Here is a 23,123-nt window from a genome sequence, read left to right as displayed (position 1 = left end):
TATTCTATAAAGTGGATGTTATTCTGTTCAACAGTGGATGTTATACATTAATGTATTTTTAGTGTTGAATATAACACTATTACATTTCAAAACTTTTTATAATGTAAAGCTTCACACATACACAAGAGACAGTTTAATGAATGCCCACGTACCCATCCCTGACTTAAATGTTTATCAACTCACAAACAATTCTGTTTTATTATATGCTTACCAACTCATCTACTCCTCAGAGTATTTTGAAGCCAAATACATCATTTCACCTGCAAACCTTTTAGTATTTACATGTAGCATATATTTTAGAATTTATTTAGTACTTAGTATTTATTTAATATGCTTATATTAGTATATTTAGTATTTAGGTAGCATATAAATACTAAAATTTCTCATTATTTTTATTATAGAATATTGCACATGACAGAATCATAGAGAGCAATGTAATGAATACCCACATATCAACCACCTAGCTCGGTCAACAATTTTGGCCATATTGTGCCTCAGATTCTGTTTGAACTGCTTATGTGCTTTCTCCAATTTCGACCACCTTCCCCACAAATAACCATTCTCCTAAACGTTATCATTCCCATGCAAGCTTTTATAATATGTATGTGTCCATAAAATGTATATGATATTGCTTTGGATTTTTTTAAATCTTAAAAAGGGGGCCTTGGGGCCCCCCGGGTGGTTCAGTGGTTGAGTGTCCGCCTTCAGCTCAGCGTGTGATACCGGGGTTCTGGGATTGAGTCCCCATATCAAGTTCCCCTCAGGGAGCCTGCTTCTCCCTCTGCCTATGTCTCTGCCTCTCTGTGTCTCTCATGAATAAATAAATAAAATCTTTAAAAAGGGGGGGGCCTTATTCTAGGCTTTTCCATGAGAGTGTGGAGTCAAGGAAGTAAAGCTGACAAGAGTGCTTTAGGAGGGGGGACAGTGACCCACAGTACTAGACAGTAGATACAGGTCAAATAAGATCAGGAACTACAAAAGCCTGCTGCACCTCACACCATGGAGATCACTGGTTCCTCCAGTGAGCAGCAGTGAGTGGGGCGGGTGGGGGGTGGGGATCCCCAGGCCCAGAAGGCTGGGAAAGGCAAAGGCAATGAGGATGTGAAGACAGCTCCTTTAAGAAGCCTGGCTGTGAAGAGAGGAGAGGGTAGCAGATGGGAATCAACAGCCCATAGATTTTAAAACCAAGAATGAGCTGAGTTGTGCAGCAAATAACGATAGAAATTCACAATAAAGGCAGCTGTGCTTGGGCATGAGGAAAAGACAGCTGGATGATGGCAGCTAGAGCTCAGGTCGTGGCGTGGGCTCTTGACAGGGCAGGAGCAGATCCTTTCTGACTAACAGGAGAAAAAGAGGGTGGGGGGTGGAGCTCAGCGATTCTCAAACTTTAATCTGCATAAGAATCACCCGAGGATTTAGTAACACAGGGTTGGGCCCAATCCAACCTTCTGTTTAGTAGGGCTGCAGTTGGTCTGAGAATCTGCCTCTCTAACAAATTCCCAGGTGGTGCTGATGCTACAGGTCCTGGGACTTCACTTTGAGAAGTGTTGGTAAGAAAAAGTATAGAAGGCTGAAAGAAACTTGAGGAAGGGATCCCTGGGTGGCGCAGCGGTTTGGCACCTGCCTTTGGCCCAGGGCGCGATCCTGGAGACCCGGGATCGAATCCCACGTTGGGCTCCCGGTGCATGGAGCCTGCTTCTCCCTCTGCCTATGTCTCTGCCTCTCTCTCTGTGACTATCATAAATAAATAAAAATTAAAAAAAAAAAAAAAGAAACTTGAGGAAGTTTCCAGATTACATCTCTATTTTCTCCAGGAAATTGTAAGCGAGGTCATGTGCTGAAAATGAAGCGGGGGTGGGGAACTGGTGAAATGAAAGGTGTAAGGAGAGTAAAAACTTCTAAAGCCTGCTCACCTTCAGTCTGCATAGTCCTTATGGAAGAGCAAGGTCAGGTGAGGCTCTGGAAAGCTAATTACCTAACCCCCACCCCCACCTAGCTACTTCATTGGGCTATGTCCTGTTTGGGCTCACCAAACATCAGAGGAAGTCCTTGAGCAGAGTAGGACACAATGGTCAGGACTGGGAGGCAGCAGAAAGATGAGATCTGGGGGGAAAACTTCAGTTCCTTCCATCCTCCACTGAAACTTCTCATTTCGAATTTGCCCTCAGGCAATTCTATGAGAACTGAGGTCTGCCCGAGTAGATACTCCAGATTCTCAAGGAAGACCCACCCCTCCCTCCCCAGCACCTGTACCTCGCAGGCCTTGATGTGCTCACTCTGCCAGTCTTCACGGACCTTGTCCAGAGTGTTGATCTGCATCATGTACGTTTTGTCTGCAATGCAGGGGAGGGGCCTGGGTTCAGAAACCACACAGGACCAGGGCTCACACACCCACTGCCCGGTTAGCCCCAGATGGTGAATGACACTCGCCAGAATGGTAGTGAGCTCACAGGGCCCCACAGAGCTCTGAGCACTGACACTGGATCAAGCAAAAGGCAAGAAATAGTTCACAGAAGGAGAGAGAAGACTGGCAGGAACCTCAGCCAGGGTTCTCTTTGGTTAATTCGGCCTTGATTGCTTCTATGCCTTTCCATTTTCAGGAAAATGATCCAGTCAGAGGTGTGGAGAAGAGAACTATCAAGTTACTTTGGTTTTGGATTTAGAGACTTAAGTGACCATGGTCATGAGAGGCTTGTCTCCTGCAAGGTACTCTGGGATTAGAAGGCTTTGCAAACATTTGGTTTGGATTTCAGATTTCAGCCATGACAAGGCCTCACAACTTGGCTATTTCCTTCGTAGCAGAAAAGAGTCAGCAGGGCTGAAATGGGCTTTTTGGATAGATGTTCCCAATAAATCAGAGTGAGCACTTGATTATAAAGCTGCTGGCCCATGACCCCACCACTACCACCACGATTCAATTACAAGTAAGGCCCACAACCTAAGGGGGGGTTCCCATTTGCTTCTTCTCACTTTCCCAGGTTCTAATATACCCTCTCCCCCTCCCTCTCTCCCTTCTTCCCTCCTGATAATTTCCGTCACCCCACTGTCTGTGCACACATTACTGTGGGGTATATAAAACTACCTTCCCGGACAGATTCTGCTGAATGTCAACCCCACAACAATCCTCCCCTATCCCTGGGAACAGCCCCTCACCCGAATCTTCTACTGCGGTCTTCGCAGTTGCCAGTTTCACAAAAAGCTGTGAGGACAAAGAAGGAGAGAGGAGAAACACTGAACCAGGCCTCCACAGGCAAACCAGACTTAAAAACAAAGACTGTGAAGACACCCCCGGTGTAGCCCCCGTCTTACCTGTGTTTCTCTCAGCAAATTGTTCAACTTCCCTTCTAATCTTATGGCCATTGAGCAATAGCCACCAAGCACCATGCCCTGTGTTTTCCTAAAGACATACCCCTGACCTCTTCTTGCTGACAATCTTCTATTCAGATTATGTAAAACTGATTATACACCCAAGCAGGAGACGGCCTGGCTACAAAGAATACTTGCGTTTTGAAGAAAGAAGAAAAAAAAACAAAACCCCCTCCCCTACTTCTTATCACCCTTCTCCCTTACCCCTGGCCACACTTCTCCAGCTCTCCCCAAACCCCAAGACTGTGACAAGGGACTTTCTGGTACAGAGGATCCTGGTAGCCTGGAGGAGAATATTGTCAGGGCCTTACGATGCAGCTCCATTTTAAATTAAGATTATTAACTCGGTTTTAGTTTCAAATACATAAATTTCAGATTGTTCAGGCTGTCGGCTCCCCCAGGTACCTTTTCTTGTTGCTTCACGTTTACCAGGTTGGCACTCCGGTGGACAGCCTGCTCTGCTTCATCTTTGTCTCGGCATTTCTGCTCATAGCTCTTCTTTGCCTTTGTTGTTATAAGCCAAAAGAAAACCAAAGGGGGTAAGTGGAATGCAACCCTGCAAAGCAGCCACACCAACCCACTAAGCCCAGCAAAGAACATGACACTCTGATTAGCGCTGGGATCACCACCAGGTGGTGGGCACTCTGAGGGCAAATGTTCCTCCTTATCTCTTTTTGGAAGGCTCCCTGGCCCTTTTCCAAACTATGCATGTGGTGCCGACCTGATCAAGGAAGTAATAACTCCTATTTGGTCAATACAAAGTACATGAGATTTAAAAAATGACAGAAACAAAAGATGTGATTTGAAATATGTACAATGAAAATAGGTATGTAACTGTTAGATGTACAACCCAATATTTATATAATATAAGCCAATATTTATATAATATAAGCCTCAAAACTTAGATGCAATCACTTGGCCATGGTAATTACAATGACACTTTGATATTCTAACGTGCCCACCATCAATTCTGACACTTAAGCACCGCAATGTTCCTTTTTGATTTAAAGAGTTCTGTTTTAGGTACTTTAAAAGTAGGCCGTGGTCTAGCAGGGGCTAACATTACTACCATGAGAGTGAAAACAGTTCTCAAACTATAGTTAGTGAATCAGAGCATTTTCTGTTTCAACTATTGAAGCAAAGATTTAACTTGTTCAAGCATAACAAAGCTGCCAATCAGCTAATAAATAAAAATGTTGGCCCCTGAAAACTGCTTGATTAAGAATGAAGACTCATTTGCAGAGATGGTTTGTGCTCATCAAATATTACATGCGCGTTCTTGGATTTCTTGGCATCTCCTCTGCAATTCAGTTGGGGTTAACCTTTCAGTAAACAACCAAAGAATTCCCTATATACACTACACACACACAGAAATGTCATAATTTTTCATAATTACAAGCACACGAGCTGTTCATGCAACAATTTCCTTTGTAACAATATGTCAGACATTTCTCTATATCAAGCATGAGCCCTGTAGCTGAACACTTTAATGGTTGTAAATACACAAACATACATACATACACACACACACACACACACACACACACACACCATAATTTTAGCTGTCTCTCTATTGGTGGACATTTATCTTGTTTCCCATTTTTTTGTAACATAAAAATATGCTGATTTTATTTTGGATAGTATGAATTTATTTACATAGGTCAAATACCTAGAAGTGTAATTGTTTGGTGAAAGAATATATATGTATCTAACTTCCTTCCAAAATGACCACACCAACTGAAACTCCCACCAGCAGTTATGTGGAGTAAATTTCCTCACTCTCACCAATACCAAACTTAGACGATATGCCTGACTTCTAAGACTAGAGGAGAAAATGTTAGCATAAAGTTGTTTTATTTGTATTTATATTTCATGACCACTAAGATGGTCTAGTCTTTCTACTTCATGATTTTTACCTACTTTCTGTTGGAGCATTCTTTATTTTCATTGGTTTTTAAGAGCTCAGTCCATATTAGGAATACTACCTGGCTATAAGTTATATAAGTTACAAATATTTTCCCCCATTTGTCATCTCTCTTGAAACCATGTATAAGATATTTTTTAAAGATATCTTTTTCCTTGGAGCACTGGGGTGGCTCAGTGGTTGAGTGCCTGCCTTCGGCCCAGGGCATAATCCCAGGATCCTGAGATTGAGTCCCACATCGGGCTCCCTGCATGGAGCCTGCTTCTCCCTCTGCCTGTGTCTCTGCCTCTCTCTGTGTGTCTCTCATGAATAAATAAATAAATCTTTTTTTAATCTTTTAGATAAATAAATAAATAAATAAATAAATAAATAAATAAATAAGACTCTGAAAAGTAGAGAGAAGGGGGTAACCTGGTTAGACTCTGGTCTCAGAAGGATGACCTACATGTAAGTTCTCTGGGTTTTCCTTTTGCCTCATATATTGCAGACTGAGTGCCAAGGAAGCCAAGCAATGAGGGAATGACAACGAGCATAGACGCAAGTCCCAACAAAAACCTGCCTTCTCTAGCCAAAAGACCAGAAAAGGGACAGCGTTGAGGAGAGAAACCTTTAGAAAGTAACCATCCTACTGCAGCCAAACACCACCTAAAATGAGTGTGGCCTCACTCCTACACATCCAGCAAAGGCCATCTAGACTTCCACTCTCACCAAGCTATAATGAGATGCCCAACTTCCCTGACGTGGTAGTGTCAGAGAGGAACAAATAGGGAACTGGAACTTTCATTCCCACTGGGAGATAACACAGCCCTACACACAGTGCCAGTGGAAACCATGTGGGCAATCTGGACTTCAACCACCCTACCTCACAACAATGAGGTCCACCCCCTGTCTGCTGGGGTGGTGTCAGAGAAGTCTAGTGGAAGCTCAGAACTTAGAACTTAAACCACCTCCCAGTAGTTACAGAGCCATACTGTGCTTTCAGTGGAGGCTAGATTTTTACCCCCATAAAGGACTAATGAGGCAGTACCTCACTGCCCTCTGCTAGAATGGTGTCAGAGTAAGCCAGCTAAAACAGAGATTTAAATCAGATCTAGAGTCTTTCAATATAATACCTAAAATGTCGAAAATCAAATGACTATCACTCATCATGCCAAGAATGAGGAAGATCTGAAATTGGAAAAAAAAAAAAAAAAAGGCCATTAAAAGTTGCCAGCATCAAGATAACAGAGATTGTTAGAATTACCTGACAAAAATTCTAAAGCAGCCATCATAAATATATTCAACAAGCAATTACAAACACACTTAAAATAAATGAAATATAGATGGTCTTGGCAAAGAAATAGAAAAGCTCTTCAAAGGCAGAGAAGATACAAAGAAGAACCAGACGGTAGGGTGCCTGGGGGCTCAGTCAGTCAAATGTCTGACTTTGGCTCAGGTCATGATCTTGGGGGCCTGGGATCAAGCCCTGCATTGGGCTCCATGTTCAGCCAAGAGTCTGCTTGTCCCTCCCCCCGATTGTGTGCTCTCTCTCTCATTCTCTCAAATAAATAAAATCATCTTTTTAAAGAACCAAATGGAGGGGATCCCTGGGTGGCGCAGCGGTTTGGCACCTGCCTTTGGCCCAGGGCGCGATCCTGGAGACCCAGGATCGAGTCCCACGTCGGGCTCCCGGTGCATGGAGCCTGCTTCTCCCTCTGCCTGTGTTTCTGTCTGTCTGTCTCTCTCTCTCTCTGTGTGACTATCATAAATAAACAAAAATTAAAAAAAAAAAAGAACCAAATGGAAATTTTAGAACTAAAAAAAAAAAAAATTACACTCTTAAAAATAAAAAACTCAGTGCATGGCTTAAAAATGGAAGAGATAGGGGATCCCTGGGTGGCGCAGCGGTTTGGCGCCTGCCTTTGGCCCAGGGCACGATCCTGGAGACCCGGGATTGAGTCCCACGTCGGGCTCCTGGTGCATGGAGCCTGCTTCTCCCTCTGCCTATGTCTCTGCCTCTCTCTCTCTATCATAAATAAAAAAAAAAAAAAAAAAGAATTAAAAAAAAAAGTGGAAGAGATAGAAGAACAGGTCTGTGAACCGGAAGAGAGAACAATAGAAATTACCTAATCTGAACAACAGAGAGAAAAATAGGCCGGAAAAATAATGCTTAGAGCCTCATGGATCTTTTGCACCATAACAAAAGATCTAACACTTGTGTCCTTGCAATCCAAGAAGAGAAGAATGGGCTGAGAAAGCACTTGGAGAAACAAATAGCTGAAAACTTCTGAAATTTGACAAAAGATGTAAACCTACAGATTCAAGAAGTTGATCAAACCCCAAACAAAATAAGCCCAAAGAAATCCATGACAAGACCCATAGGTAAACTGAAAACTAAAAAACAAACAAGCAAACAAACCAACATAAACAGAAATGGCACTTTACCAATAAGGGAAAACCAATTTTAATCACAGTAGCTTTCTTATCAGAAACCACAGAGGCCACAAGAAAGTGGCACATTTTCAAGTACTGATAGAAAAGAACTGTCAACACATAATCCCATATCCAGTGAAAATAGCTTTTAACACTGTAAGGGGAATCAAGACACTTTCAGATGAAAAAACACTCAGAGTATTTGTTGCTAGCAGACCATTCTGTAGAATGGCTAGAGGAAATTCTCTGGGGGTGCCTGGCTGGCTCAGTCGGTAGAGCTTGTGACACTTGATCTCAAGGTTGTGAGTTCAAGCCCCACACTGGGCATGGAGCCTACCAAAAAAAATTCTCGAAGCAAAAGGAAGCTATAAAAGAAGGAACCTTGAAACATCAAGAGGGAAAAAAAAGACACAGTAAGCAAAATATGAGTAAATACAATAGTCTTCCTTTCTCTTGAGTTTTCGAAATCATTTTTGACAGTCCAAGCAAAATTTATAACACTGATATGGCTGTTCATGTAGGTAGAAGAGAGAGTCAAGAAACTTATATTTCACTAAGGCTTTCCCTTCAATTGTGAGAAATCTCACCCTAGACTGCTCAAAACATAGAACGTCTAGGAACAAATTTGCTCTCCAACACTATTTCTGTGATTACATTAACATCACTCCCTATTTATCAGTTACTTTTGAGGTGCTGTGCATCACGGGAAAAAATGATGCAGAAGAGACCACACATGTCATCAACATGGTGACATTTTCTTTTGTAACTGGGTTACCAGATACCATGTCATAGTCAGAGTATATCATGATACCTCTGTACAGATATGGAGTCACAGATGTTGCAAAACCAGAGTTCACTGTGTCCAAGTGAACAGATTCATAAAAGCTAGAGTGAGGGCTCTCGCAATTTATCTTAGCTCTGTCTTAAGTGTTTTTTAAATAAATTAGTTAAGTAAGGCTTTTACAGTTTTCAGATCTTGAAACAGGAAGGGGTCACTCAGTAAAATAGGTAAGAAATAAAGATTCAAAATAGTCACAGGGAAAAAGCTCAAATCCAACAAGATAAGTGGTGCCATGGGGGGTATAGATGCCTTGGTCTTGGCCTGAAATATTTAAATAGATTTTCTCAGGTTACCAGAAAGGCCCTGTTATTTTGTTTCTTCCATCTAATTTTATCCTCAGTCTTTGCAAGGCCTTAAAAAGAAGAAAAGTCAAACTTCTAAGGGTTTTTGTCTCCCCAAAACACTGCAGTAATGAATAATACTATTTAAATGTTGGGACGCCTGGGTGGCTCAGCGGTTTAGCACCTGCCTTTGACCCAGGATAGAATCCCACATCAGGCTCCCTGCATGGAGCCCGCTTCTCTGTCTGCTTGTGTCTCTGCCTCTCTCTGTGTGTGTCTGTCATGAATAAATAAATAAAAATCTTTTTAAAAAATTATTAAAATGTTATTTTCAGGAATACACTCCTACACAGCACAGGATTTCAGAAAATGTCACCATGACATAAAGAAGGCAATAAAATGAGACTCAGGGGGCACCGGGTAGCTCAGCCAGTTAAGAGTGTGACTCTTGGTTTTGTTCAGATCAGGTCATGATCTCAGGGTCCTGGGATCCAGCCCGAGTTGGGCTCTCTGCTCGGTGGGGAGTCTGCTTCTCCCTTTCCCTCTCCCTTCCCCTCACTTGTTTTCTCTCTCTCCTTCAAATAAATAAAATCTTTTAAAAATAAATAAAGAGACTCACATCCATGGTTTTCTTGAACTGTAAGCTCTTTTGTTTATGGGCAGTATCCATTAAAAGCTCTGTCTGTGAAGAAAGGACAAAGCACTGTTAATAAAACAAACAAACAAACAAATTACTGTTAACCACAAGTTACCTTGAGGACTATGTGTTCAACGTGAACTATCTCACTTAGTCCTCACACACTTGGAAGGTATGTGTGCTATTAATTATCCCCATTGCACAAATGAGGAAAGTGTAGCAGAGAGGCTGAACAACCTAGCCCAGGTCTTATGGCTGGTTAACGGGGAGACCTGCCTTTGAACTTGAGCAGCCACCATTCAGAATCACTGATCCTTGGAACTGGGTCTTCAGGAAATCTGGATGAAGGAATTTAGGTTTCAAAAAGGATTTTGAGACTTTTATTAAAGCACCATTCATATTTTAAAAGAGGTCTTTCTTCTGTAAACCTATGTCAGCATCCAGAAATGGCAAATTCTTAATCAGCAAGGAGCCCAGGCAGTATGAAGGAAAGAAATGCGTAAGGAGAGTTAGAAGAAGGTGTTCCTTTACTCCATCTAATCCAGGAAACGGACTCTGTTGAGTTCAATTGGGAGCAATTTCTTTCTTGTGGCTGTGATCTTAACACTTTCACTACACAAAATAATGAAGCAAATAATAAAAACGTAGGTCTCAGAGGTAATAGTAGTTCTCATTTATCAGATATTACTATGTGTTGGGATCCCTGGGTGGCGCAGCGGTTTGGCGCCTGCCTTTGGCCCAGGGCGCGATCCTGGAGACCCGGGATCGAATCCCACGTCGGGCTCCCGGTGCATGGAGCCTGCTCCTCCCTCTGCCTGTGTCTCTGCCTCTCTCTCTCTCTGTGACTATCATAAATAAATAAAAAATTAAAAAAAAAAAAAAAGATATTACTATGTGTTAAGTGGTTTTCATGCATCACAATGACTCTGAGTATTCTTATCCCCATTTTCTTGACAGTAAACTGAGGTGGATTAATTTACCCAAGCAAGTAACAGAGTTGAGATTTGGGCACAGCCTGACTCCTGTGCTCTTGTTCCTAATCATTGCCCTAACCTCTTATGATAGCTTTATGAAACCCCTAACACTGGGACGCCTGGGTGGCTCAGTGGTTGAGTGTCTGCCTTTGGCTCAGGGAGTGATCCTGGGGTCCTGGGATAGAGTCCTGCATCAAGGCACCCCAAAGGGGGCTGCCTCTCTCTCTGTGTCTCTCATGAATAAATAAATAAAATCTTAAAAAAAAAAAAAACCCTATCCTCTAATCACTACCCTAACCCCTTATGATAGCTCCATAAAACCAAATCGGTTTATAAAAGACTGAGAGATGCAATAATTCAAAGTGAACTATGGCACTGCTCTTGTGCAAAAATATATAATGCAAAATAATAATATTGCAAATGATATTCAAATGTGGTTTCCCTTTCTTCTGGACAATTAAATTTTTGTGTGTTACCAACACAAACATGGTTGGATAGATTTTTAAGATATCCGAATGGAATGTTTGGGATGGTGTAACTTCAAATATAAATTTTGAAGAATACATGAAATTCCCCTGAGGGTGGTGGGTCAGAGGTCTTCAGAGAACCAAGAAGTCATCTAGCTCAGCTGAAATTGAGGGACCAAGAGGTGGCCATGCATCTGCTAATAGTGAAGACACTGTAGACACAGAGAACAGACATGAACCCCACATGCAAAGACTCACGGGAAGGTCTTTGCCATCACAGACAGGAAGTTGTGAAGTTCACATGAGTGCCTGTGTACCTCTGCCAGGAGGAGGAGCTGGGTTTATTTGTCAATGGTTTCTAATTTTCCCAGGCTCCATGGAGCAGATCAGTTAACAATGTTGGTCTAGTCCATGGTCCTTTCCAGTCCAAATATACACATTGCCATCCTTCCAGTTTGGGAGCTGTTATTATTTTATAGTCTAAGGCCCCAGCCAGGCCTCCTTATGTCCAACTTGCATGTAACACCTGCTTCAAGCACCTCTCAGGTGGCTACAAAGTCTCATTAGCCAGACCTTCTCCCTTCCTCTTCCTCTCTGCCTTCCAGGATGCCTGGCATCTGTATGTGAACAGGACCCCAGAGAGGAAGTCTGGCTCTAACCTGACAGGTATGATCCCCAGGGCCCAAGGGGTGATATTGCTCCAGGCCATCCAGTGACACCAAGTCCAGCTCTGTCTGCTACATCACTTTGATTAAAATCTCCTCAGGTTCATATTCACTTACAGAGTGACCTACTCATGGCAGGTCTTCTATGGCCAAACCCAATGGAAATCTAATTGTTGTATTATTGATAAGACAAAGTAGTGCAAGAACTATCACCTCTGCTCTAAGGTGGGGAAAAGCAAGAGGGTAAGGTAAAGAAGGATGGGATATTATAAAGGACCCCAATGCCCCTGTGGTAAATTACTGGAATAGCTGCTTAGTGGTCTTTTTGTCTGTCTGTCCACATTCAGACTGTATTCAGAAAGCCGGTCATTCTGCATCACTCAGGAAGTTCCTTTCTTCAGAGGTTGCTCACTACACAGGCAGAGCAACATTCTGCCCTGATCCTCGCAATCTTAGCTGAGAGCATAGAATGGAATGTGGGCACCAGAGGAGAGTTCCTGACCGTGTGCTGTCCCTTCAAGGGACAAGCTAAAAGATCTTCCCCCAGGAGGCCTTCCAGCCTCCCTGATGAGGTCAGATGTCCCCACCACATGCTCAGGTGGGATCCTCATCTTCCCTATTAATTAAGGTTCATCACACTTTATCATGATGGCCATGTCACATCAGTCTCTGACCATGTTCTACACTCCATGAAGGAATGGTGACCATGTTTGTATCGTTCACCACCCACAGAAATCTAGTTGTTTAAGTGAGTACACCATTAACTTCTGATCAGCCATTCTACTTGCACCTCCCCTCCTCCAAGCTACTAAAAGAAACCAGCTGATGGCTTTCCCCAATAAGTGGAAATGGCTTAATTTCTAAAAAGTGGAAGACCAAGGCAGGCAGGGTTTGGCCAGTGAAAATGAGAAGTTACCACTGACACATTTTCTCCCAAAGTTTGATTAAAAAAAAAAAAAAAGTATCTAAATACGGAAGTGCTACAAACCAGAGTTCACTGTGACACAAAGAACTACAAATTTATTAATAAACTTTGGGCTTCTCCAAGAAAGCTCAGAAGGCATTTTCCTGCTATAGAGAGCCCACAGAACATAGGAAATTGGGAAGACAGCAGCGGATTGAACACTGGCTCCTCGCTTACTTAACAAAATTCAGAACACATTCTTCTAGCTATGAGAATTTGGTCTTTGTAACTTGTTAGGAGGGGAAGTTCCAGAAGCCTTGCAAAACCAACAAAACTCTCCCTGAAATGACCAAGGCTACCGAAGGCAGTTGGGAACATGAGGAAATGACCCTCTGCTCCTCTTATCGGAAATCATGTACTCAGTGACTCTGATCATCTAAGGCATTTTACCCCTGAAAAATTGTGATTCAATTTTTGGGCAGGGTTGGTAATGTCAGCCAAAAACAGTGTGACTATCCAATGGGTGGGTGTAATACCCATAGTATTTCTGCTCTGAAAAATATCTGAAGCCAGATACCCTTCTCAAACCTGATACATGAAGCATGAGTGTGTATAAAACCACTCAATACGGTGTTCTTTAAATGTTAGTTTCCACCCTTCCTTCCTAACAAGAGGCACAGCTGTAAGAGCAGCTCAGGAAATGACAACAGATGAAGGCAGTCAGGCTTTTAAGATGCTGCCACATGCCTAGTGGTCACCAAAGAAGCTGCAATTAGACTCTGACTTAGAACCACAGGGAAAGTTGCTAAGACTGATGTACGAGTAGAATCAGCCTTAACAGCGGGATGCTTTACTATTAGACAATGACCTTCCAATGGTCAGGAGCCAGGATGAAGACGGATTTCCAAAAAGTCCATGCAAAGCTATCTGGGGAGACCTGGCTAGAAATCTTTGGATGCCAAATAGGAAGGAGCTTGTGTCCCATGTGAAGCTGAGGTTCCAATCTTATAGACCAGATATAAAAAAGGAAATTGGAGAAGGGCCCTATTCAGGCTAACCCGAATATATAAGTCATTTAGGAACAAAATAGAAAGGAGTCAGAATAGTGGCTGGTCTAGTCTAAGGAACACTTTACTGCTATAAATCTGGACTTCTTTTCTTGATCCTTATAACTTCTTAAATGTTTGCCAGTTTTATTAACTCCTGCTTACTCCATCTCCTTCCATGTAGTTGGACAGAGTAAATTTCATCAATGGAAAAGAGCCTATGTACACTTGGTCTGAAGACAAAAAGGACTTGGATTTCCCAGGGCCTTGGTCTCCCTATTTGTAAAACAGGGCATTTGGACTACATGGTCTCTGGGAGAATGGGAGTCTTCTCCACATCTTATCCTTCCCTTACTGCCTCGTCCAGGAGGGAGTGTGGTCTGGGAGCCCCTCCAGGTCAAATGCCCAAGACTCTACTGAAGACAGAGGGTTCCCCCTTGCCAGTCACAGTCTGAATAGTGGCAGCAGATACGAAAAGAAGAGGAAGGCAGGCCAGACCCCTAAATCCTGCAAGAATTCAAAGAGAACTGACCATCTAGACTGGGTCTCCACATGGCTTCCCGATAAATAATCTCATAGGTTAAAAGAAGAACATGGCTGCATGAAGGTACGAATGAGCCAAGGAGTTTGGCGAACAAATGAGCCTGCAGTTTTCTGCCATAGGAAAAGCAACATCTTAACATGCATCTTAGATGCAAATCCAACCTTTTTCCGTTGTAGCTTTTGCTTCTCCCTGAATTCTTCCATCTTCCTGGCCTCTTCTCTTAGGGTCTGGGCAAGCTGAATGTGACATTGTGCCACACTGTCTATCTCTGCAAAAATAATTTTTAAAACAAAAAGAAAAAACAATAAACAAGATCGACAAATGTTGAATTCAAATATACAAGACTACACAAAATGTGTACACAAAATACTGGAGCAAGCGGTAAAACGAACCTACTTCACTTGGTCACCACATTTCTTGAGCCCTTCCATGTGCCAGCATTGCCCTGGCCACCAAGACCAAAGCTAGAAAATCTTTAGCTTAGCCTCCTACCATGGAAGGAGTGTGTGTGTGCCCAGTGTGTGTGTCCCTAGTGTGTGCCCAGGGCTGGGAAGACAAACAGCCAAGGCCCCAGCTCATGGAGCTTACGTGCTAGAAGACACCACTAAACCCACCGCAATTTCAAATTCAATACTTATTTCTCATTAGATGACTCTGACAGTCTTTCCATCTCTAACATGGGCCTGAGCATTGGTAATAAAGGTCACGCACGGGAATTTTGGCTATTGATAGTTATTTCTAGATAGAAAGACTATTGGTGATTTTTTTCCCCTTATTTTCTAAGATCTTTGCAATGAGCATGGCTTCCCTTTATAACCACCACAACAAAACTCTTATTTTACTGATTCTAAGAAAACAAATTGAAGCATGACATTAAAGCTAGAAAGATGGACAGATCTGACCTAAGAAAAAATGTTAAACTTGTGTGCGTCAAAATAACCTTAAGCAAGGTTCAAATATACATGACAAATTGGAAAAATATCAGTAATTTATATAACAAAGAGTAAATAGCTATGTCATAAGAGCTTTCACAAATCAAAAGAAAAAAATATATATTCCAGTATAAGAAAATTGGTTAAAAACATGACATTTTTTAAAAGATTGGCTAAATGACAATAAACATTTGAAAATGTATTCAGCCCTAAAGCTACTGAAAAAAATAAAAAATTTGAAACCCTAGAAGTATATAATTTTTTGCTTTTCAGTTGGGGAAATTTTTTACAGTGTGAAAATTCTTCATTTTGGCAAGCATGGGGGAAAAACAGCACTTTCAGTGGAGGGAAAAATCAGTCCAACTCTTCTGGGAGAAGTTTGGCATTGTGTAGGATCAAAACTTTCTTTCTTTTTTTTTTAAAAGATTTCATTTTTAAGTGATTCCAAACCCAATGTGGGGCTTCAACTCACAACCCCATGAGATCAAGAGTCACATGCTCCATTAACTGAGCCAGCCAGGGGCCTCTCAAAACTTTCAAATGTGCAAGAATGAGGCAGAGCTAAATGATCTGAAATGGGAAGATGCTTAGAGAATATTGTTAAGAAAAACAAATTGTAGAGAGATAGGTGTAGTATGATCTCATTTATATAAAAACTCACTTCTATGTATATGTGCATCTTTGCAAATTAAGAAAGAAAGAGAGGGGCTCCTGAGTGGCTTAGTGGGCTAAGTGTCTGCTTTTGGCTCAAATCATGATCCCAGGGTCCTGGGATCAAGCCCTGAATAGGGCTCCCTGCTCAGTGAGGAACCTGCTCCTCCCTCCCTTCTGCCCCTCCACCTGCTTGTGTGTTCTCTCTCTCTCTCTCTGTCAAATAGATAAATAAAATCTTTAAAAAAAAAAAAAAGAAATTATAAATGCATGGAAGAAAGTCTAGAGAGAGATATATACCAAACTGCTAGCATGAAAACATTGATGTTTTCATTTCAAAACTGATCTTAAAACATAGGCTCTGCCCTCACTCCATAGACTCGGAACCACTGCCACGGTATCATCCTATTTATTTATATGAATAGAGATATTTATTTATAGGTTTAATTGCATAAAAACATCTGGAGTCATTCACCAATAGATTCACTAAGTCACCAATAACTGCTTATCAGTGGGAAGTGAAAGTTCAGATGTTTACTATCTCCTTGATAGTTGTCTAAGGCGGAGGAGGAGAAGAACTGGACAGGACCCCTTGAAGACCAAAGTGCCAGCATCTTGCCCTGGATTCCAAGTGTGAGAACCATTGCTCTAAGTGAGTCAAATGCACATCATGATGCGAAGGTATGGAAGATGGCTTCTGCTCATTTCAACTCTGCAGAGCTACTTGTCACCTTGGGAGCTGCTCCAATTTTTTTCTTTACCCAATCTGAGACTGCTGTTCAAATTAAAACCTACCATTCACCATTGACAACAGACAGATCCAGCACTTGCAAATACAGTTTAGAGAATCACTTACGCTGCTTGAAGACTTCCAGGGCCCGCTTCAGGGTGCTAAAAAAACAAGCACATATATAATTTCAGTTCTGGAAACTGGCTGTACAGTCTTATTATAATACCACCGCACGCTTCTCTCTGCCCGCATCTCACAGCCTGTAGACTCATCTTCGCCCATGAGCTTGGGAGGACAGCAAAGGATCAAGACTTTTGCAGCTCACTGTCTCCTCTTTCTTCCTCTCTCAATCCCAAGGCACAGGCATTATAAATTCTCCACTGTCCACTGGGGTAGAGCAAAATGCTAAACTTCCTTACGCTTCATTTCCCCCAATGGTAAAAAAGGAGTTATGGTTCCTTTCTCATAAGAATACTAGTCCTTCTTTAAAGTATGATCATTAGAAATGTAGGTACAGGGATCCCTGGGTGGCGCAGCGGTTTGGCGCCTGCCTTTGGCCCAGGGCGCGGTCCTGGAGACCCGGGATCGAGTCCCACATCGGGCTCCCGGTGCATGGAGCCTGCTTCTCCCTCTGCCTGTGTCTCTGCCTCTCTCTCTCTCTCTCTATGTGACTATCATAAATAAATAAAATTTAAAAAAAAAAAAAAAAAAAAAGAAATGTAGGTACAAGCCAATAAAGGAAGGGTTCAAAGTGTGGCTCCTGATCACCTTCTTTGTCATTCATTCATCAATCAAAGCAGAATGCAGGTCAGTGTGTAATGTGATTAGGACTGCAGAGGCCTGCAAAAGTCTACCCCAAATTATTTCTCCCAAGCCTCCCTCAATATATTTACTTCAGAGAAGGAATCTAGAAATTTCCATATGAGTAGGATGGGCTATGGAATTTGTGAGGTCCACTGCAAAATGAAAACGTGGGGCCCCTTGTTTATAAATCAGAATTTCAAAATGGGGATGGCAAAGACCATCAAACCTATTAGGAAGCTCTTCGAAGCGTGGGCTTCTGTATGACTGCCCACGAAGCCAGCCCTGCAGATGAGAGAGAGGGAGTCCTAAGGTCATTTCTGTATCAGTGAGTGATAGTAGAATATATAATTGTATAGAAACCTCACATCAGTTGCGAGAAGTATAAAATGGCGCAAAGACTGTCTCTCAGAATTGTCACAAACAAGTGTGCGTGCATGTATGTGTGCATAAGTCCCTCTATTAAATGTCTAGTATAAAATTATATATAGTATAATACTCCCTATGAAAAAGTATATATAGAAAAAGACTTCAATGAAAATCTAGAAAGTTTTACTCCTGGTTTGTGGCTTCACAGTCCATTTGAGACTTCTATTTTTCTGTATTTTTCACAACTGAGAATAAGGGAGAAAAAAAAATTATGAAAAACTGTTTCATCCAACACACTTCATCCCACTGGCCAGCTCTGTCTGCTGAAGCAATGGGGGCTCCTGGCACCATTGATCAACCTGGAACCTGGAAAGAAGCGTGGCACCTACTTGATCTCCGACTGTCCACAGGGCTTCTTCCTAGAGAGGTTGAGAAGGTCTTTGCCATATTTCTCTTCAATTGATGCCCTGAGGGGAACAGAAGATAGAGCTCTGAGTCCTTGTTGGGGCTGATTCTCAGTTAAAACACATGGCACTCTCCTTGAGGGCAAAACTACTCCTCTGATGGGAGAAGCTCAGATATAACACCATTCTCTAGATTCAAAACTCCCTCTACCTGACAGGAAGAATTGTGAGAAGACCAGCAGCCTTCAACTCTAAGTCACCAGTATGGCAAAACTAAATATGGCCCCCTGACCAGCACAGGCTAACACATTACAGACTGACTATTCAAAACTATGACCCAAGGATTTATTTACAAAAAAAAAAAATATATATATATATATACATATGTATATATACTTGTATGTGTATATATATATATATATATATACGCACACATAGAGTAAGAGATATTTCCATTAAATGCTACACTCCTGAGGCCCACCCTCCTCCCATGTTCTCAAAGAGTGTCCTCTTTACCATCCTATATGGAGTGCCTCATTCATGGTCAATTCAAATACAAGAGGGAAATTTCAGAATATAAACTCTGCAGTTGGCAAGTTTCACAAAAACAACTGACTGTGCCTGGGTGTAGCATGGTCTGCCTAAAGCACCAAGCATCCCTATTCCCCACCACTATGGTGTCCCAGGTATGGTAGCAGGTATACTGTGGCCCAGTTTTCCCAGGTGTGATGCCAGACTTATCCTTTCTTAGCTGTCTGACCTTAGGCAAGTTATATAACTTCGCTGAACCTCAGTTTCTTCAACTGTAAAATAAGGATGATAAAACTCCTCCACAGGGTTATTAGGAAAACTAATGAGATAATATGTACAAAATATATGGTAGCTTACATGGGTATCTGGCAAGCCTTCAATAATTGGCAGCTATTAATATAATCTCATTTAATCGCCCCTTAGCTACGCTGCAAGATGATCATCCTCATTTTTCTAGTCCTCATTTCCTGCTCCTATTGGTAGCTCAGTATGTCAGCTGGCCCAACCTGGGGTTCAAGGGATGAGAGAGCCCATGGGCTTGAGGTACCAGTGACAAAACAGGTTCATTTCATTATTAACCAGTAGAAGACCTCAGACTGGAATGTTCTGTAGAATTCTTCCTAAAGGGAAGAAGGGGGGAGGGGGGAAAAGGGGAGAGGAAGAGGGGGAGGAGAAAAGGGGGTGAGTGGGGAGGGGGGAGGAAGAGGGGAGGGAGGGGGAGGGGAGGGGTGGGAATTTGACCTGGACTTTGAAGGATGAAGAGAACATCCGGGTGAGGAAATGATGGAGTAAAGATGTCGAGGTGGAGACACTAAAAGCATACTAATAAACTCTGGTGGGAACAGAGAGAGTAGGTGTACTGAGTGAGAATTATGAAATAGAAAGTAAAGGGTGGGAAAGAACAGCTGTGTGCAAAGGCCAAGCATATCCTCCCAGAAAGTTTAGTCCCTTGCCCTTCTGGCCAGCACTGATAAGTCAAAAACACAGGGTCTGTGTCTGTGATACTTCTGGAGCTGTCACTTTCTAGATTCCTATGGTAAGTTGATAATCCAACTTCATTCAAAAAAGTACTCTTCCGGGGTGCCCGGGTGGCTCAGTCAGTTAAGCACCCCCTCTTGGTTTCAGCTCAGGTCGTGATTGTAGGATGGTGAGGTTGAGCCCTGTGTCAGGCTGCACACTCAGCTGGGAGTCTGCTTGAGAGTCTCTCTCCCTCTCCCTCTGCCCTTCCCCATGCTTGCACGCGCGCGCTCTCTCTCTCTCTCTCAAATAAAATAAATGAAAACATTTTAAAAACTGCTCTTCCATGCAAAGGAAACATAAATAACACCTCGTGCAGTCAACATGAGTCAAAGAGAAATTTTTGAAGGGATGCTGAACTCCAATGCTATGTTGACAGAGATGCTGCAACAAAGATGGTAGCACGAGGCAAGTGCTCCATATACGATTAGCATTCAGCTGCTCAGATGTTCCTGGTGACTGTCATCATCATGCCTTTCCAGCTGACAGAAGGGTAAACTAGGTGAATTTTCAACTTACTGAAGGATGGTTACTGTTTTGTTATTTACTTGTGTTACAGTGAGTCATCCAGGACTTACTGGGGACCAATCATTGGAGAGCACATACTGAGCCAGAGCCTGGGCTCCAGCCAGACAGATACGAGAAAGACAGCATTCCAGAGCAGCATGGGACACTACATTTGTGCGTGGTTAGCCACCTAATCACAAAATATTTACAAATTTATGAAATTTTATAAATGTTTGTGCATTATATCTAGTGAACTCAAAATAGCAATATATGACAGACCGCTGTTACCTTCACCCTTGTGTTTGCAGGTTTTGCCTCCAGCCTGTCCAAACCCCAAATAGGCCAGGGTTCTGCCTGGAATTTACAGCAGCTCAAAGAAATAATGTTCAAGACCCAAGGAGAACGGGTCAGCAATATGAGACCCTGGTCCAGACTCAGCAGACCAGGCCCCAGACACCATGAGCACTTCCCACTCACAGAGCAGGAGGAAAGGCTAGGCTCCCAAAACCTGATGAGGGCTGTGCTCCTTCATGGGAGTCATCTCTGCATGGGACACAGGGGAGGAGTGCGTGCTCCCTTCATGACAGCAGCCTCCTACGAGCAGAAAGGAAGCCCAGAGACCAGGCAGGCCACTGGATCCAAGGCCTCAGACCCCCACACCCAGGGCATGTGTGTCTGACACTGATCTCATGCCAGCAGATTCTTCCCCAAAATCGGACAACATGGGACTGGTTTCTTTTGCTATAAAACTCCTGGAGTGGGATCCCTGGGTGGCTCAGTGGTTGGGTGCCTGCCTTCAGCTCAGGTCGTGATCCTAGAATCCAGGATCGAGTCCCACATCGGGGTCCCTGCGGGGAGCCTGCTTCTCCCTCTGCCCATGTCTCTGCCTCTCTCTGTATGTCTCTCATGAATAAATAAATAAATATTAAAAGTAAAACTCCTGGAGAAAAGTGACCATATACTAAAAACATAAGTATTTAATAATTTGGGGGTGCCTGGGTGGCTCAGTTTTCGGCGGGGAGTCTGCTTCTCCCTTTCCCTCTGCCTCTCCCCCTTCTTATGCTCACACACTCTCTGTCTCAAATAAATAAATAAAATCTTTAAAAAATATATTTAATAATTTTTTATTTCCATATATTTTCCTTTATTGACTCGTCTTCCATGATCTCCCCCTCCCGTGAGGTCGTAAGTGCTCTGCATATCACCCCACTTCACATTTTACTCTATTTCATTTGCCGTTTCATTTATAAACCTCATCTCTCAAGCTGATGATTCCTAAGGCCTTTAGGACACACCTAACCATTTACACCGTGGGTATCATTCCATAACCCAGAGCAGAGGGCCTGTGAACCCCGAAAAAGAAACAGAAAGTTGTAAATTGTTCCTGTGGGTGGGAGTGTTTCGGCTTCCCCTCCACCTTCGAGGAAGAAGAGCAAGTACCTTTCTTTTAAAAAGTCTTCAAACTCTTTGCAGTTCTTCCGGCCGTTGTTCAGGTGCTGGATGATGCAGTCGTAGCCCGCGGTGCTGAGGATGTCTGAGCTCTGGGGACAGAGGACATGGTGTCAGAGCAGAGGCAGGATGACCACCCCGAGCCTGAAGGGGGCACAGGGCAGAGCACAGGGGGAAGCCGGAGCTGGGAAGTTTCTGAAGTGCTTCACCAACCAGACAGTTGTGACCAAAGAGAACAAAATAGAAGAAGTCAGAGTGCATGCGGCCATGGGAAAATTGTCAAAGTTATGAAATGGGAGGGCCACGAAACAGAAAGTAACAGGACATGGAGAGTACATAGATGAGGGAGCTGGCCGGGCCCCGTCCCACTGTGGGCCCCCCAACCCCGGGTATGGGTCAGACCAGGGCAGGGCGCAGGAACTCCCACTTCATGGAGGCCTCCTCCCAACGCAGGGCCGCCCTAACCAGGGCGACACGGTTTTCCCTCTGTCCTTAGATTTGCCACAGAGCTGGACACTGACGCCTCTTCCCGCAGCCAACAAGCCTGATCGAGGGTGGAGGGTATCCCTGTTAAAGGGCAGGAAGCTCTGAGCCAGAAGCCAGGCCCCAGGAGTGGAAAGGGGGATCGCTTCCCACTAGGAAACACAAAGGGGAACCAGTGTGATCCATCACATGGTCACTGGTTGACCCCAATTTGGGGGAAAGGGGAGCAGAAGGAGAATAGGATTTTTTTTTTCATTTTAAATTAGCAATTTATACTTATTTTATCCTACTGTGCTGCTCTGAGGTTGTAGGAAGCGATCTAAGTCCCGCAAGCAGTTGCCCCAGAGGCAGTACATTTTTTAAATCAAAGTCCCTCCACTCCTCAAACCAACAAATCAGGGCCTAAAGAACATCCCCTAAAGTGTCCCCTAATGAGGCTGGTTCTGGGTTTCTACCTCCAAATGCATACAATAGGCTGCCTGTTTCAGACTCCAGTTCCTTAAGGCAGTTGGTGAAGCTGCCCTGGGTTGTGCCCTGGGGAGCTCTGAACACACCCACCCCCAGCCCAGCCCAGGCCACCACCCCTTCCCAGCCCCCAGCCAGCTCAGGGAGGTACCACCTTGCTGTTGGGGGGTCCTGGGAGACTCCTGAAGACACCTCTCTACTCAGCCCTGGGCATTGGAGAAACAGAATTTCTCTCTTCCTTTTGCTGCCACTTGCATGGCCTGGTCTCCAAGACAGGGTCCCAGAAAGATCCAGCAGGACCAAGGCTCGAGGCTGATTTCAACACGGCATTTAGAAACCTAACTGGCTGTAACTCACACTGCATTTTTAAAGATGGATTATTATCGGCATAGTCAATTTTACACACGGGCACATAATTCAATCTAAGTAAGAAATACCTCTAATTCTATGAGTTCTGGTTGTTGTCCCAGCACAGATTTAGGTCTCAAGAAGCCTAAAGAAATAGCCACCAAAGCTTCATTTCTCTTCTGTCTCAGCCAGGTTGGCTTCTGTCACCTGCAATGCAGCGCTCAGCAGCAACCCTAACACAGTATTTACATTATCCCCTCCTGAATCCAAATTCAGTCCCTCGGCCCCTGAGTGTTCTGGAAGCCTCCTCTGAGTAGCCCTGATACCGCTGCCCTGGGCTCTCGGAGCACCCAGCTTCTGAATTTGCTGTTCGGA

At 43.4% G+C, this 23,123-nt stretch overlaps 1 protein-coding gene across 2 annotated transcripts in view; it reads right to left on the bottom strand.

Moving 5' to 3' along the window:
• Positions 1–23,123, bottom strand: part of PSTPIP2 (proline-serine-threonine phosphatase interacting protein 2) — a 64,507-nt gene that overhangs the window by 7,524 nt on the left and 33,860 nt on the right. Inside the window, exons 2-9 of one of the 2 annotated variants that reach the window (XM_038543372.1) lie at positions 21,444–21,544; positions 17,934–18,011; positions 16,501–16,535; positions 14,223–14,329; positions 9,444–9,506; positions 3,772–3,870; positions 3,154–3,199; positions 2,254–2,333 (exon numbers count right to left, since the gene is read on the bottom strand). In XM_038543372.1, the coding sequence (XP_038399300.1) occupies positions 2,254–2,333; positions 3,154–3,199; positions 3,772–3,870; positions 9,444–9,506; positions 14,223–14,329; positions 16,501–16,535; positions 17,934–18,011; positions 21,444–21,544 (609 nt within the window). Of the gene's footprint in view, positions 1–2,253; positions 2,334–3,153; positions 3,200–3,771; positions 3,871–9,443; positions 9,507–14,222; positions 14,330–16,500; positions 16,536–17,933; positions 18,012–18,836; positions 19,059–21,443; positions 21,545–23,123 lie in introns of those variants that run through there. The other variant, XM_038543373.1, reaches the window with a different exon arrangement.

Source organism: Canis lupus, chromosome 7 (assembly GCF_011100685.1).
Source record: "Canis lupus familiaris isolate Mischka breed German Shepherd chromosome 7, alternate assembly UU_Cfam_GSD_1.0, whole genome shotgun sequence".
In the NCBI taxonomy this organism is placed as follows: Eukaryota; Metazoa; Chordata; class Mammalia; order Carnivora; family Canidae; genus Canis; species Canis lupus.
Note: the sequence above shows the minus strand (reverse complement) of the source record. Positions and strands in the feature narration are given on the sequence as shown.